This window comes from Daphnia pulicaria, chromosome 3 (assembly GCF_021234035.1).
Source record: "Daphnia pulicaria isolate SC F1-1A chromosome 3, SC_F0-13Bv2, whole genome shotgun sequence".
Taxonomy (NCBI): Eukaryota; Metazoa; Arthropoda; class Branchiopoda; order Diplostraca; family Daphniidae; genus Daphnia; species Daphnia pulicaria.
The window spans coordinates 8,126,869-8,143,398 of record NC_060915.1 but is presented as its reverse complement, the minus strand read 5'-3'; the positions used below and the strand labels follow the sequence as shown (position 1 = coordinate 8,143,398).

General features: G+C 45.6%; 2 protein-coding genes across 5 annotated transcripts; one reads left to right on the top strand and one right to left on the bottom strand.

The window, feature by feature from the left end:
- Positions 1-1,790: 1,790 nt before the first annotated feature.
- LOC124329198 (lysozyme C, milk isozyme-like) lies at positions 1,791-4,369 on the bottom strand. Of its 2 annotated transcripts, none has more exons than XM_046788253.1 (5): positions 4,264-4,369; positions 3,604-3,811; positions 3,221-3,379; positions 3,046-3,139; positions 1,791-2,057 (listed from the first exon to the last, which is right to left on the bottom strand). In XM_046788253.1, the coding sequence occupies exons 2-5, from the start codon at positions 3,764-3,766 to the stop codon at positions 1,838-1,840; spliced, it is 636 nt and encodes a 211-aa protein (XP_046644209.1). In that variant the 5' UTR covers positions 3,767-3,811; positions 4,264-4,369; the 3' UTR covers positions 1,791-1,837. The 2 variants fall into 2 exon arrangements, with proteins under 2 accessions (XP_046644209.1, XP_046644210.1); XM_046788254.1 differs by lacking the exon at positions 4,264-4,369 and adding an exon at positions 3,995-4,077.
- Positions 4,370-5,993: 1,624 nt separating this feature from the next.
- LOC124329076 (fez family zinc finger protein 1-like) lies at positions 5,994-11,731 on the top strand. 3 transcript variants are annotated; one of them, XM_046788053.1, is made up of 5 exons: positions 5,994-6,451; positions 7,343-7,488; positions 7,580-8,390; positions 8,788-8,969; positions 10,327-11,731. In XM_046788053.1, exons 2-5 carry the CDS (start codon positions 7,377-7,379, stop codon positions 10,938-10,940), a joined length of 1,719 nt encoding a protein of 572 aa, XP_046644009.1. In that variant the 5' UTR covers positions 5,994-6,451; positions 7,343-7,376; the 3' UTR covers positions 10,941-11,731. The 3 variants fall into 3 exon arrangements, with proteins under 3 accessions (XP_046644009.1, XP_046644006.1, XP_046644007.1); XM_046788050.1 differs by having other exon boundaries at positions 7,580-8,408; XM_046788051.1 differs by lacking the exon at positions 5,994-6,451 and having other exon boundaries at positions 7,218-7,488; positions 7,580-8,408.
- Positions 11,732-16,530: the final 4,799 nt, after the last annotated feature.

Below are 16,530 nucleotides of genomic sequence, written 5' to 3'. Positions count from 1 at the left end.
AATGTCCGACAAGTCGACAACGAACAAGAAACAAAAAAATGGGAAAATTGTTCTTGGCTTGACAAATGGATGATGACATTTCCCCGTTGGATGCAAACGGCCCGTTAAGAGAAGGCCAGCAAGAAACACAAGTGTAGCCAATAATCATGCTCTAGCACAATCATAGAAGAGTGTGCGCTCAATGGGTCTAAGAGAAATGAAGACAATAATGAAATTCGCTTGGCTCCGGCATATCTGGTCGTCTGCTGCTGGTAAGTCGGTCGTGAAGTGGAACCGTTTGGATATAATAGAAAGAGAAGAATATCAAGCCAAAGAGCATCACACACACGGAGAGAGAGAGAGAGAGAGAAAACCAGAAAAGGCGAGAAACTGTGTCTGTCTCGGGACGAGTATAACCGCAAGAGCTCGCGCTCGCGCGAGGTCGGTGATCAAATAAATCGCTGGCGCGTTCTTCTCTCCCGCACACCGCAGCTCGGCACGCGTTCCACTCGCCTTCCTTCCAGCCGCCTCCCCCCCCCCTTTGAAAAGAAAAAGGTAAAAACGCAATCAGCGCGACCCCGCTCCTGCCATCCTCGATTTATTTTTCTCTACCCAAAAAAAGTTACTTAAATAAGGAGCGCACTTGTCTCTTCACACAAGACCAACTCTGTGTGGATAATCGATGCTATTCTCTATCTATAATTATACACAGCATTTTATTATTTTTTTTTTCAGTGATGGGCCCTGCAGAAGAACATTCCGGCGCATCGCGGCGGCAGTCGACGAAGAAGAGCGCGTGATTATGTCCCTCGACGTTCCGGATCGTTCGTTCTCTCTATCCCGGCCCCGCTCTATTCTTTCAATCACTAAGAAAACAGGGGCAGCAAGCGGACCGATGACTGCTGGACTACAATGTGCCTGGTTTCTTTCCCCCTGCATAGCCCATTTGCGGTGCTGATTTGCATCGTGATTTCACTTCACGAGACAATATAAAGGCTATACGAGTAGAAATTTAGAGACGAGAGTAGTGATGATTCGCAGGATATAAAGTTTCAAAGGATAAACAACGGAGATGTGTGTGGGCGACCACCAATCACACTCATCCGCCGAGCCTCTTTTCTTGATTGATTTACCATCTGGATTTCTGGATCAAGGGCGGATGAAATATGACGACCGTCCTGGGCTTATTATATAGCCCAACAGAAAACGGGATTATGTCTTCTGCTGTAAAATATCCAAAAAATAAAATAAAAAAATATATGTCGCTCCTGTCAAGGGCGCAGGATGATGCTATACTGCACAACGTCAAAAGAGTTATAATGTACCGCCGGCCGATTTATGGAGCGACGTGGGCGGACGCAGGGATTTTTCTCCGCGCTCTACTATCGCCTTTAAACGTCGAAACTGGATTTGGGTGAATCATCCTGTGTAGCCGTTTCCCTATACAACCGCCATCATTCCGGCATATTAGACCGTCTGTAATGGCCAACTTCACCTGGCTCCCTCTCACGCTGATTGGAGAGAGAAATGTGTAACATATCGCCTCTTTGATATATTCACCCCTATACGGGAGAATAACATTATTTTTTCTAGCAGAGGGTGGAGTGAATAGCTCCGATGATGAATGTGCGGCAGAAGAAAAGAGTTATAGATATTGACGGTTCCGCATTCTGGTTCTGGTAATCAGGGCTCCTTCTTCTTCTTCTTCTTCTTTCCCTTTAGCACACGCCAAAAGAATAAAAGTATGTTATGGCCATCTATACTGCCAAGTCTCTCTCTCTCTCGAAAAAAAAATGAGATAGAAATGTGTGTACGTGTGTGTGTAAGTTTCGTTTTATTTCTTTTCTGTTCTGTGTGCTCAAAAGAAAAGCCAACCGGTCGGAAATGCATGACTGAACGGGGACCAGAGCCAGTTGCTGTTGGACTGTTGCGGGTTTTCTGGTTGAGCGGCCAATTGCGGTTTCCGCTCCCGATCGGCGCCCGACGAATCGTTGGCCGCTGATGGGCTGCTGCTGCTGGTATTACAATCGGCCGTGTAGGAATCCGTATCGCCCTGGCAGTGAAGCCTCCACGCCACCCTGCGCACGGCCAGAAAAGCAAAACCAAGAAACGAAAATTTTTTTAAAAAATAGATTCGAGTAGAATAAGAAAACGATCAAGAACGGAATTCCAGAATGAAAATTCACTCATCCAGTCCCGTGTTATAACCGAAATGCGTGATGTAATACAGCTCGCATACCGAGTGACGTCCAACGCGCTTCTTTTCGTCAAGAAGCCAATGGAACACTTGTAATGTCTCACTTTCGCGGTCTTTGACACGCTCATTCCCCCCCTCTGGCCGTCATCCTTCAGTAAGAAGAAACGAAAAATCGTGTCAGACATTCACGACATTCTTCTTCGACAAAAAATCTTTTTTTTTCAGGCTCGGCAGTTCTTGATCCGTTTCAGATTTGAGATTCTAATCTCGTTATAACTTGGTGTAAGTATACTGCAAGTTCTTCTAAATTTTCTTGAATAGAATCGAAGCGATTGTTGAACTTGATTTGAATTACTGCAATCATCTTATATTGTGTGTGTGTTTTTTTAGCTTTCCGAACCATCAGCCCATACGGAACCCAACCAAGCACTTCTCTCTCTTGATGGCTTTCCGACACGTTGCATCGAAAGAGCACTGCGCACAGCGTTTACACCGGTCGTGTGCTCGCGGATGCTCTTTTTTTTTTCTTTTATGTTATAATTGCGGTTTCTGGTTGTATAGTTTTTCTTCGAGCTTTTTTTCTTTCTTTCTTCTTCCTCTTCCTTTCTGCGCAGAAATGTATAACAAACGAACGAGGAAAAATCGATAAAAGTAAAACTCGTGCGGCCACCAGAAAGCCCTTACCGTTTCTATCCTACTAAATTCCGAATTAATAATCAATTGGAAATTAGCGGCCATTATTATATAGCCGTATACTCAAAACTATTTTTGATTGCTTCGATACTTTTTTAATTGCACGAGAAATAAAAGAAATAAAAAAGTTACTTAAAATTAATATTAATAAGAGTTTCATTGTGAGTGATCCGTACCATGCGTTGAAACCGTTTCCAGTCAGGTGTTGGTGTTGGCGGAAGATTCGCTTGGCGCAGATGACGTCATCTTTGATATCCTCGTTTCTTAGACCTGAGATATATATGATCCCAACCGAAAATTTTTGAAACTTTTTCAACTTGAATGAATTAGTTAAAGAATAGATGATTATACTTTCGCAAGTGAGGCCGCAGGCGCTGTCCATCCCCTGTTGGTGATCGCACCAAAAAAGATCGGAGATCTGGAATAGTCCGTGATCGAGCGACCCGTCAGAGTTGAGAGAGCCGATGGCTGACGTGTTGAAATTACTTTCCCAGCGCACCAGGCAGATCCCTGAGCATCAAGGCGAAAACCGGCAACGCCAACGGCCAATCATTCGCCCAAAAATAGAAAAAAAAAAGACACACAAGGATAAAAGATCGTTAGTTCTATAGAGTGTACCCCGGAGCAGATTTATCCGCCCGCGATTTCCTTGACGTTGTAAATCGATAAAAATCAACGAGCAAACAGCAGCAGCGCTTTCAATGTTTTGTGGAAAATCAGGACAACGTACGTACACTGAGAGATTTGATTGGCCGGCAGTTTGTATTTGTGGAGTAAATCGCGGGCGAGTTGGCATCTGTCGTAGGTTTGGGCCCGTCCGGCTGGAACGCACCAAGAGGCCATGAACACCATCAACACGCTAGTCGTAAACAACGGCGACGTTGCACTTGAAAACATTCCTGTAATTGGCTGGGCGCTGTTGCTGGACTTGTTCTTCTTCTTCTATAATAATAATAAGGACAAGAGAGCAGAGAGGAATATAACAGTGGTAGGATCAATGTCCTGCGCAATCAACTCAGCCAAACAATGTAAAACCAAAAAGAACAAAAAAAAAACGTCATCATCATTTGCGTCTGTAATTATCACACATTTGTGCAGTACTAAATACGGGTTTTGGAGAGATACCAGAGTACACACAACACGCGACCGATCAACGGCCCGTGCGTACACCGTTCGAATCCAAGTGGAGAGCCAAGCGTCCAACCTGCCTATTAAAATATTAACTGGGGTTCAAAAGAACGATAAAGAATTAACAGAACCAAAAGAAAACAAAAAAATAAGCCTTAATTTGTTTCAATGCATTAACGAACTGGAAAGGTTCGGCCGGAGAGCGAAGAAGAAAATAAATGAAAAAAAAATATTTGAACTAGGCGAGTTTAGTCTGTTGCGTTTACCTTATTGCTTTCGTGGCTGGTTTTGCCAACGGAGCGAAACCGACTGGACGGGAAAAGCGTTTGGAGAGTACACTAACCAGCAGCGCAGTCCAATTCTTCTTCTGCACATTGAACTGGATGTGTATAGGAATAACGAGTTTTTTGGTTGGGGGGGGAAAAAAAGAAAAAGAAAAACGGGTCGCAGATTGTGCAGGTAACGAGTCTCGTCGTCGTTGCTGGCCGGTTCGGGTCATTTAGCTCCGACCGGGTGTCCTCCAACGGAGCAGGAAATGGCTGGACTTGATCGTCGTCCGAGCCACTCTTTCCAAAATTTACTGGAAAAAAAAAGAAACAGAAACAGAATAAAATAAAGCGAAAAATGGGGAAAAAATGTTAAGAAAAGACACAGGGAAAAAAGGAACGCGATGATGTTGTTAAATGTCTGAGAGTTGTAAGTCTTCGCCCATCGATTTTCCAATCAGTTCACGAGAAACAAAAAACAAAAAAAAGAGAGTTTTAACACTCAGCAATCGAATTAGACGATTCGTCGAGGAATATACACGGGGAGAAGTGATTCCACACCCCGTGCGTTGGAGTATATATATTTGCATAATTCATGAAACAGACATGGCATCATGACAGAGCCATAGGCAATTTTAGGCATATGCTGCCAAGTGGAACGGGATAAATATGGCATCACGGCAGCAGAGAATTGAATAATAATAACGGCATTCGTCCAGATGGAATGCGCTCTGCTTTATCATGTTAAATGCCTGGCCGGCCTGGCCCCTCCTGCCCAGGCTATACAACGAACGTGTCATCGCCCGCAGTTGCTGGAGTCCGCCGTTTGAAATAAGATTGCAGCCACGAATGACGTCCGCGTCCGTGTATATAGGATCAACTATGGCCTTGTTTGGTTCAAAGTGATTTCGAGTCGTATTATCTCTGGGGAATTTGCTGTGGACAAGGTATCGAATAAGCAAGTCAAATAGAGCGTCCACAAACAAGCAATAAAATTTAAAAAATAAAAACGGCTGAATAGATATCACTGGGGGGGGGGAATAAAAGCAGAGCAATGTACACGGAAAAACCAGTCGAGTCCAGTTTTGATCGGTCAGAATCCCTTAATTACACGGGTTTCTAGCTGCTTAGTTGTTTTTACAAGGCCGTGTAAATTGAGATAAATGATCCTACGTCTTGAAAAAAGTGACGTCCCTCGGTGGATGTCGGACGAGACGGAAGAAAAGAAGAAGTGAGAGCGCAAACTGGAAATATCGGGTATGGCGGTGGCTGCTGCGGGCTGGCCTGGGAAGGAAGCGCGCGCGCGCGCACATGCACGCATACGGGAGGGAGGCAAGTATACGCGAGAGCCGACGTGGGAGAATAGAGGGCGGGTGCGGCCCCATAATGTGTAGGGTGGAAGAGGTAGGAGAGGGTGGGCAACAATCACGGGCAGTCCACCAACCAGATCCGCTCGCTTTCCTCCGGCTCATCCAATCGCAGCTCGGCTCCCGCTTTTGTGTCGGTCGACACAAGGGAAAATATCGGCGACGGATGATGGCCGGGTTTCGCAGTTCATCTCCGGATCGCCCACCTTCTTTTCATCCTTTGGAGCAGCAGCTTTCGCTACTATCCAGCATCCGCCGTGATGTACTGCGCCAGCGCTTGTGCGTCCGCAGCACCGAGTCGAGACAAGAACGATCAAGACTCTCTCGTTCTTTCTCTCCGTGCATCTCCATAGTCACGTGGATCGAACTGGGAGGGGGGGAGTCAGCCAAAAGTCTGATCCTCTCTGACTTGATTACGCTCGCACCCACCCACCACCTCAATAAAGGGAAGAAGAAGAGAGATCCCATCTCACTCCCGTCTATATAGTGTACAAGGACTGGGGTGGCATCCGTCAATCTCTCCTCCCACCTCCGAGCTTCCGTTTTGCTTCTTCAGTTGCCAGTGCCGAGCGCAAATCCGTCGACTTTTCAATCTCTCTCTCTTTATCCGCATTGCCGGATAGCAGTTCCCATCCGGCCCCAGCCAAGTGTTTTATTTTTTTGTTGTGATCCCTCGCACTTTTCTTCGTTCTCCGCTCACGAACGCCGGCTCAGTCTGACGTTCAAGTTCATCCGATCGACAACCACAGTTCACGACTCTCCCCCCCCCCCCTCACGCACAACACCCACTTTGATAGCCGTCATCGTCTGCTCCACCAAAGGTAAAAAAAGAATCAAACGAAAATACATATAAAGTTCATTTGGTACGATGCACAGTTTTCATTTTTATTTTGTAAAGCTGAAAGATTATTCTGGATCTCATGACGTCCAGTTTTGACGGGTGTATAATAATATGAGGTAGAACGCGTGATTTTATAATCTTGTCTTCGAAATGGACACAATCTTCCGAATGCCGCAGTAGAGAAGAAATCATTCAACACGTGCGTTGACAAAATGCGATAAGAACGTATATATGAAAAACAAGCTCAATCGTGTGAGTAGTATAGATTTCGCCTCCGATGAAACACACGGAGGACGTATACAAATGCCTACATTTTGAGGCCGTCAGATTTTTGTGTTTGCCGTTCCCCTGATTACAGGAGCGAACACAAGTCCGTTGGCTTTTTAACCAGTGAACCACATGAGCTCTTTTGATTTACGGACGAGCGTAATCTTTTTTTTTTTTTGGACTTTATTTGGTGACACCATCACCCGTTTTAAACACATCAGCTGATCTAATCTCCCCAATCGCGTGTGTGCGTGTGAAAATTCTTATCTGAACAACAAAAGCAGTCGACCACGTTTATTAGGAGAGAAAGAAAAGAAAAAGGTATTTGGGATGACTGTTGACGTAACGCGGGGTATAGGATAATCTAACCTAAACCCCAGAAATCTGCCGAGCTGAATGAACGTGTTGATACCGAAATTGAACTCTGTGAGGCGAGTCGAGATTACTAAATAAGCACAGTCATTTAAGATCCCATCGGGTGGGGGAAAAAGGGCCTTGATGATCACAAAGTTCGAATCTCTCCTATCGTCTCGTGTTTTCCCTAGCTTTGTCTGTGTCGTTCCGATGGTTTTTTTGAAAATATTTTTATCGTTGGCTCTCGCAGGGTCAAAAGGCTGCCCACTCGGGTACAAACTGAAATGATTGTTCGCCCTAACGTTCAGATTCATTTCAATCTTTGTTCATCACCAACGGCTGCGATGACAGACGAACGTCCCCCCTCGTCGGAATCGCATCAATCGACGACTCGAGGTAATAAGTTCGAATTCAACATTTTGGTTGGCGTGTGTGTGTTGTTATCATTTGAAAATTATAATCAAAATTACGGCGATTGTTTTATTAGACACGATTATTCCGCACCAACTTTTCGGGATGGATCGACTTCTAGACAAAGAGGCACCTTCGGCCGTGCCTCCAATGATCAAAACGGCCACATTATGGAGGCCCATCGCCCTGGATACGTCGGATACTCCGCCGCCGCCAGCCGCCAGCCCACCTCCTTCCGCCGCTCCCAAGTCGTCGCCTACGCGGAATTTTAGCGTCCGCTCGCTGTTGAGCGAATCCGTCAACTATCGACAGCCATCGAGAAACGAGGTGGTCATCATTGGCGAATCTTCCGGCAATCTAAAGAATTTGAACAACATGAACGACGTTTCATCCTTCAGCCGGCGGATGAACGACGCCCTGTCCAGGCGACTCTCCCTCCTCAGCTACGGATCGTTCCTGCCACCGGATTTGGCGTCCAAAAATCCGTTCGGTTCCATCTCATCTGGAGGGTCGAATTTTCTTCCATTCGGTCTCGGAATGGCTCCGCCGGCTGGACAACAACCGCCGCAACATCCGCAGTCAAGCGATCCTCTTTTCAACTCTCGTCGGCTCCCGCAACCGACCAGCAACAATCCGCACCACGGGAATCAGCATCCGTATCCGCTGGAGTGTTTCCACCACCACCGCGGAGGCGGCGGGTCGGCCGGCGGCAACGGAAGTAGCGGCGGCAGCTCGGCCGATTTCTCCTGCGTCAAGTGCGAGAAAATGTTCTCCACTCCGCACGGCCTGGAAGTTCACGCCCGCCGCTCGCACAACGGCAAGAGGCCGTTCGCTTGCGACGTTTGCAACAAGACGTTCGGCCACGAGATCAGCCTCAATCAGCATCGGTCCGTATTTTGTAGCCGGTCAGTCTGCTCACAATCAAATCATAGATATCATTATGCAAGGCGGCGTGTTGTGTCATTCGATTCAAATATTTCACGTAATCGCGCCAACCGAGTTGTAGCTACCTATTTTGGCACAGCGGTTGGACGTTTTGATTCAAGTTTGATGTCTGGAATTTCACAACGACTTTTGTGAAAAGATTTCATGAACACGCTGCGCATGACGAGTCTTAAAATATAGACCTTTTTTTCCCCCAAAAAAATGTTATAAGAGTAGTATATCTAATGATAGTGTTTTGCTTGAATAATCCAGTCGGTTGTTAAATTTTTGAAATGTTTAAAAAAAAACGGTCGTTTTCTTATTTTTTTTTTCTTTTATTATTTTCACGCCATAAATTAGGTCGCTGCACAACACGGAAAAAGTGTTCGAATGCCGACAATGCGGCAAGACGTTCAAGCGGTCGTCGACGCTGTCGACTCACCTGCTGATCCACTCGGACACCCGGCCGTATCCTTGCCAGTATTGCGGCAAAAGGTTCCACCAGAAATCCGACATGAAGAAACACACCTACATCCACACAGGTATGTTTTTCTTTTCTTATTTTTCCCCCCTTCACAAATCCCTGAAATCTTTAAGCTTTTACTGCATTCAAACTTGATGCGGGATTACCGTCAAAGGGGAAAAGAAATAAAATAGAATTAAGAGTTGGGTCCACAGTGGCTTACATAGTGTGTGAGGGAAATGGGGGAGACAATCTGAAGAGTTGACAAACACTCGACATTCGCCCTGACTTTCAGCGCAGCCCGTAACGTTGTTCGCCCATCACTTTTTCTTCCTATATGTACCAGAATAAGCGCAAATATTATTTCCGTCGAGGCCCCGACACGCACCCGTGTGCAGCAGCAGCACGCAGGGGAAGATAAAGGTCTCCCAGCTTCCCAGCCCAAAAAAGTTAACCCAATTATAAAGATCCCTGAGAGCAGTGTAGAGGTCCTCCAACCCGAACCATCACCCTTCGTGGTTATTCTAACTGATTTCCCCGGTAGTATACGTACCTCGGCTTCCCCTCCCTCCTTTTTACTCCCCCTGTAAATGGAATCACAACACACAAGGCCTGGACCGGCGTCGATGGGAAGACAAGGAATATCGGACCAATTTTCATACTGGCAACCTGAAAAGTTCGTGTGTATACACGCAGTTAGCACTTAGCAGGTTGGCTCTTGTTGGGAGGGCCTTATGCCCTCTCCCACATTGATTGGCTTTGATCTTTTCCTTATTGGCTGGCAACGTAATTGCGTTATGGCCTCCTTCTTGTATATGTATCTATAGTACTGCGTGTAGGAACAGCAGTTGCCATAGCGCCTATACAGCTAGCCCGATGCGCTTACATTATATAAGAGTTTCGTTAATAAGAGAGAAAAGAGCAAAGTGGAGCGTCGGTGGGGGGTCCGTCGATTGATTTTTACGACGCGGGACAGCAACGCACCGGGTATATACGGCACGGACTTCAATTGTCGCCAATGATTGCGGTTGAGCCAATCGTTTATACTCTCTCTCCCTTCTTCTTTTCTCTTTGTTTCAAATACAGCAGTATTAAATATAGTGTAGACGAAATGCATAGTTTCCATTTAAGGACATTAAATAGAGAAAAGAGACTCGACACCGTTACGATAACGAAAACCAAGTGAAAACTCTCCTAACCGGGATCGTATAACCTATTCTAAAAATATATAGTCATGCGACACGATTTTCGTTATTCGTCCAGCTGCGGGTATACTAGATGTTTATACACTCGATCTTGCTAATCGGGCCAATCAAGTCCGCCCTTTATCCTTGTGCGGCTTTCTTTCCTGCGGTCAATAGAAAAATGTGATTCTATGAATACGTTTAGAGCAAAATTTCAACCGTTTGTTCACTTTCGATCGGGTTGCGCTGCAGGTGAAAAGCCGCACAAATGTGCCGTCTGCGGGAAAGCCTTTAGCCAATCGTCCAACTTGATCACCCACTCGCGCAAGCACACCGGCTACAAGCCGTTCGCCTGCGACCACTGCGGCCGGGCATTCCAGCGCAAAGTTGACCTGCGGCGGCACCGTGAAAGCCAACACGCCGAGCTCTACCCACCAACGACGGTGGCCACAGCGACGACGACCCAGCAGCAAACGACGGCGACGTCCAACAACGCTTCGACGTCGATGGTCGTGACTACCGCCACATCGGCGGCCTCTGTGACCACCACGACCGCATCCACCTCCGCCGGGCTCCATCAGCAGCCAAATCATTCCGACCGACAACAGCATCCTCATCCGGCGTCGACGCCCTCCGCCTCGGTCGTGGCAGCCGCCTTGGCCCATTTCAACAGTTTCCACTCGTCCCCCAACAAGGATCACTTGCGAGCACTCATCAACAGCACTAACGAAGTCAAGATGGCCGCTGCCGCAGCAGCAGCGGCCGCCGGACTGCCCAATTTCCTCGCTAATCATCCGGCATTCATTGGCCAGCATCAGGATTTCATGGCCAAGCATCACATGCTACCAGTAAACCAATCGGCTTAACTATTTTTTTTTCAAATGGTGGATTCCTGTTTCTATTTCCCATTGATGTATACGTGTGTGTATTGGTTTTGTTTGTTTTTGGATGATGATGGTCGCGGAGAAATAACAACCGCAATTCCTAGTTAATTATATTTGTGCTAGCCGATAAACAAGTCATCGTGTATAATAATAACTTGTGTGTGTTGCTGTTGTTCCGGGGTGTGAAGATATTGCTCCCATTCTTCTCTCTTTTTTTCTCACGTCTAATAATCGGCAGAATATCACCTCCTCTGTAGACTTTCGTCGCACCACAAGTAGTTAAACCAAATTGGATTCTCCGAGTTAATAAAAAAAACCCGAATGTTTTGGCTTCTTTTTTAATTTTTTAGTCGTCAAACAATTTGGTCATTTCAGACTTTTTTTTTTTTTTATTTCCTCCATGAACATATAAATAAATTTAATTGTATATATATGTATACTGACGTTATCAATTATTCCTCCAGTTGTTTGTTCCAGTGTGTCTTTTTGCATTTATTTCCTATTTGTCGAAATTTTTATTGTTTCTTTTTCGGTCTTTTTAAATCAAAGTTAATTGTTGGTTTTTTTTTTGTTCCGAACCCAGCCAAATCCGAAACCCACAATTCTAAATTATCTGTAAATGTTTGTATACTTGGTGTTAATGCATTCCGTTCTTGGTCAGAAGCCTTCTTTAATTACGGCGCTAAAAACAACCCCCCATAAAATATTTGAAAAATACACGCTACTCTTTGAATGTGAAAAAGTCGGAGATAATTATTCATTTAGATTTTCAAGCTAGGATAATTGTCGAGAATCACAGCGCTATCCACACACAGGCCTAGTATATGAACTCTATAGCACATATAGAGACGCCATGTGGTGTTAGTGTCTATCTGTGCGATGGGGACAGCGCGGGAATAAAAGCGACGATTAGCAGCCAGTCGTTAAGGGCCATTGGCAAGGGTGACGACAATGACAATGACTGATTGTCTGCTATTAACAATTCCGCTGTATATGCACCCAAACGCACCAAGCCCTCGGATGGCAACACTTGGTAGACTGCGCCATGCATAACTGATGCGTCCCGAAAACAGTCGGGCAAAAAAAAAACAGGGGGAGGGATCACGATGTAACTTGTCCGTTAAGGGCAAAAGAAATCGGACGGCCGGTTGTTCCTGCTGCGAAGTAAAAAAAATAAAATAAAAAGGGACAGAGCGGGCCAGAGAAAAATCTCTCATGGGGAATCAGAGCGATATCTGCGCTAATGTCAATGTGATATCGAGATTGCATAGATATATAAACCGATGCTACAGATGGTCCCGCAAGGGATGAAGGGGGGAGGACTGGACAGCATGAGCTATACACACAGTGACATGTTGGATATGTCGCGTGCTTCACTCTGTATCTCTCCACGGCGCCTGAGAATTATTATAGTGGCGATCTCATATTATTAGACGACTTCCGATGGATGGACTGGATGGAGATTCTCCGCATGTCGTCCTCTCTATAGCAGTCGACATTATCCCGAGATATAAGAAAGAAAAGATTTTCTTATCTTTTCATTGCCGACTTAGTGCAGCTGGCCATCAGCAGACGGCATTCCACAAAAGGCCTCACGTGATTGTATATGTAGAAAAGGCTGTCAGCCGCGGGATTCCATATGTTGACAAAAGGAGAAAAGATCACGTCGAGACGTTTGGAAGATTATTATCATCAAAAAAGGGGGGGAAGAAACGTTCGACATCCGAATGACATGCCGTCGGAGGTTGTTTTTTTGTTCTTATTGTAAGTTATAGAAAAAGGAAACCCTTCACTCTCGTCATATTGCGTTTGTTGTGTAATGGAACGAACGCGCGTTCGATGCCGACTTGTGTGTGTTTGTGGATAAAGAAAAGGATAGAAAAAGGGAATGCTGTCAAACAAGAAGTGAGCTTTTTGGCTGGCAGCTGTCGAGCCCAATGTTGTCGAGGGCAGCCGGAGCAGAAGGTCCCAGCAGTAGGCAACCCGAATCGGTGGAAACTGTATCGGGAAACTGTAGAAGGAACCTCTGGAAAGAGTCAGCAGTCAGTCCGTCCTTTTCTTCTTCTTTCCCCGAGGATTCCCGCGGGAGAATGTCTTGTTTTTGCTTTATAAAAAGTAGCGCAGAGAAAATATACAGGAGACGGCCGGAATAGAAGCTCAGAGGAGCAAATCACATAACCTGCATGGGCCCCCCCAGCTCACGTCTTTTCTTTCTCTCTCTCTTGGTTCCCTCCCCGTTCATGTCTAAACTACAGACGCAGTGTACAGACGAGTGTGTGTACTTGACTGGTCCCCCCTTTTTCCACCCACAATCGCATTAGCACACTCGGCACCGCTCGGGCCTTTTTGTGTGTTGGCTCCAGCAAAGATCCTCCAGTACATCCACACACCCGAGAAGAAAGTAGTTTGATTCTTTCTCTCCTCTATTTTCTCTACTATATGTACCTTATCCCATTTATCTGGATGGCCCTCTATATTTTGATAGGCTCGATATAATCTGTGGAGTGAAGCACATACGCAACTCTATATACAGAAATAGGAGCACTACATATAGGCTGCTCCGCTAGGCCCCCAGCATCAATCCAGTTATCTCTCCGCGTATTATAAGAGACACATGTGTGTATATGTACCACCGCACAGCCTTTAGCGCGCAAAAAAGAGTCGGGTTACCGCAGTAGCTACTACTCTTATCGCTTTATCTAATATCGAAATGGCTAGCCAACACCGAGAGCGCTACAATACATGTGCTGGTCTGTATATAGTATAAGTGTGTGTCTAAGCCCAGGAACTCTCCAGACAGTGTGTGTCAAATCCATTTTGCGGACAAAGGCAAATATCAAGCAAAGAGTGCTGGGCACACACATACACTGTACTGGTGATGGGATGGCAGCAGGAGCAATCCTGAACTTACATGTAATACGTGTTACATAGCTGTAAATCCTGTTATAAAATCCGTTTACTTTTTTCTATTCTTTTTCGGGGGAGAATGTATCGAATATGACACCGATGTTCCCCACAGCAGCAGTAATCAGCGGTGGATGCAATCATTATGTAGTGTTGCTGCTGCGCGCTGGATCATTTAACCAGAAATGATTAAGGAACTGACCACACCACCGGGGGTGTGTTGAGAGAGACGAGCCGGAAATTACAAGCGCCATCCAGTCATTATATCCTGCGCTAGAATTTCTTGCGCCATTTCCTTGCTCTCCTGTGTAGATATCATAAACTCGGAAGTTTCTTTTCTTTTTTTCCTTTTGATTCCAAGGATTGCAGTTAATCGAATTAGCCGCAAGTGCTGTTCTCTCTCCACTCGACACCTGACACTGAATTTTCACGGTCGCAAAGCCCTCCGTTCCTATTTTCTTTCCACTTGTAATAAGAGAACGAATATAAGCAGAGAGAACAACTGACCAGACCGGACTTCTATATATATATACTATAGTACATATCGTTCCTACATACCTTCCCAAGGGGGGTCTAAAAAGACGAGTAACAGAACAAGATGAGGCCCCCCTAGTAAAAGGCAAGTAAAAGAGAACACGATGTTTTGTAATCCATCTACGCAATATACTACTACATCGGACTATAAGAAGAATGGAAACGTGTACGTGTATCTCGGACGAAACAAGAAACTTAGTTATAGACTAGAACGGACTAGATCTATATATATACGCATGTACAGCCGTGAATTATTTCCCTTGATTCTCCCGGAGAAAGTAAGTATCTACCAAACTTCCTACAGCGCAATCCGCTAACGAAAAATAAAAAAAGCGGTAACTAATAGCCTTTTCTGGACGTATTACATACAGCAGGTCCTAATAGGTCTTCACGTCCTGGTTGGCCATGCTGGTTGCAGTCGCTTCATTCGAAGCCTCGGGATAACAGAGCGGGTCTATATTATACACGTAATGGGGAATTTCAAAGCAGTAGACACGAATAATACCGCACGCTTTTTGATTATCGTCTACCAAATTATTTTACATCTAATCTGTGGATACAGGCATTTATGATCAAGATTATTTAGTCGCTCTATGATAGTTGATTGCGGATGAGCCCCGACTTGTACAACACATACAAGAATGCGTGTGGACAGGACATTGTAAACCAACAACACGATTATCAAAAGAAAGCTTAATTCCATGTTCGAACCCGGTTCGAACGCATGTGAAAAGGTCAGACTACAATCCGTTCGCGATTTGAAAGCAGCATTATAAAGCCTCAATAAAACAAAAGGCGCTCGTGCGTCATTGTCGTCGTGCGTCATCAGCAGGATTCGAATATCATGTGTTTTATATGTGATTTCTTATGATAACGCGAATAGCTGTTTGCACGGTTCATTCAGTACATCACGCGGAGAGAGAGAGAACCACCAGCGCTTATTTTTTTTATTGGATCTCAAAAAAATTTAATCTGGTGCCCCGTATCAATTCTGGTGGTGCAGTAATAATGACACTGTTGGATGTTTTGTGATTGTTTTACGACACAGTCCGTTTCTCTCCAGGCGAGTCGTTCACACGTGTGGGACGAACGCGCACATAGTTGTGAGTATCTTTCATGAACTCGGACAACATAAAGCTCCATAAAGTCTAAATTACGATGTGATTGAGCGACGTGGAAAAATGAGGAATTCTTCAGTCCTATTCCCCCCAACAGAATAAAGTAAAAGAAAAAAAAATGTACTGCGCAGTTGGGCTTTATTATAATAAATGACCCGGTAAAAGAGAGCCCCATAGATATTAAATCCTGAATTCAACCCCTCGCTCCATGCACTCCACCGTACAAACAGGAGCATCGAACCCGCGGTGGGCGGCTATGTGTCTGGACGACGCTCGTGAATAGGTGACGACGCTCTCATTCGTCTCATTCCGCACCCTCCTCCTGGATAATAAATGAACCACAGATTAGAAATCCGCGCACCAAAGCATCACGCGTCGCAATGGATTCCACACCTATTATACGTCCCATTGCCCGCGCGGCCGATGCAGCAGGAAAAGAAAAAGAAAAGGCTCCTCCGCTCCTTTGGCTGCTGCAGGATCGGCATGTTGATGACCATCGGCCGGCCGGTTAACGTGTGTGCCGTCTGTGGTATGCGCCGGCAATAAGCTCTTTTGTTGAACCCGCAAGTTCCATATAGCGGGACTATAGCGGCATTTGTGCTGGAATCATCGAGTCCGAACCCGACGGATGGTAGAGCCGGGAATTTCTGTATTACTACATACTACTACTGTCCTTTTTCATAACCAAACCCCTTCAACCCACCACCACCACCAGTCCGTGACAACACTAACGGTGGGGTGTGCCCGCCCCTATTATCCCAACCTTCATATCGGTCTGAATAATAGAGCTGAATCGATTTGGAAAATATCAATATTAATTACGAGAATGTGTTCTATATGGGCCGACTGGGCTCATCTCGCGGAGGGTGATGATGACGACGCTAGACATAGTGCGAGGGGGGTAAGTGTATGTATACGTATTGAGGCCTCTTATAACTATCTCATCTGTGTGTTTTTTTCCTAACCCGGAGTTTCTGCCGAGTCATCCATCAAGTATACATACGGAGCGGATAGAA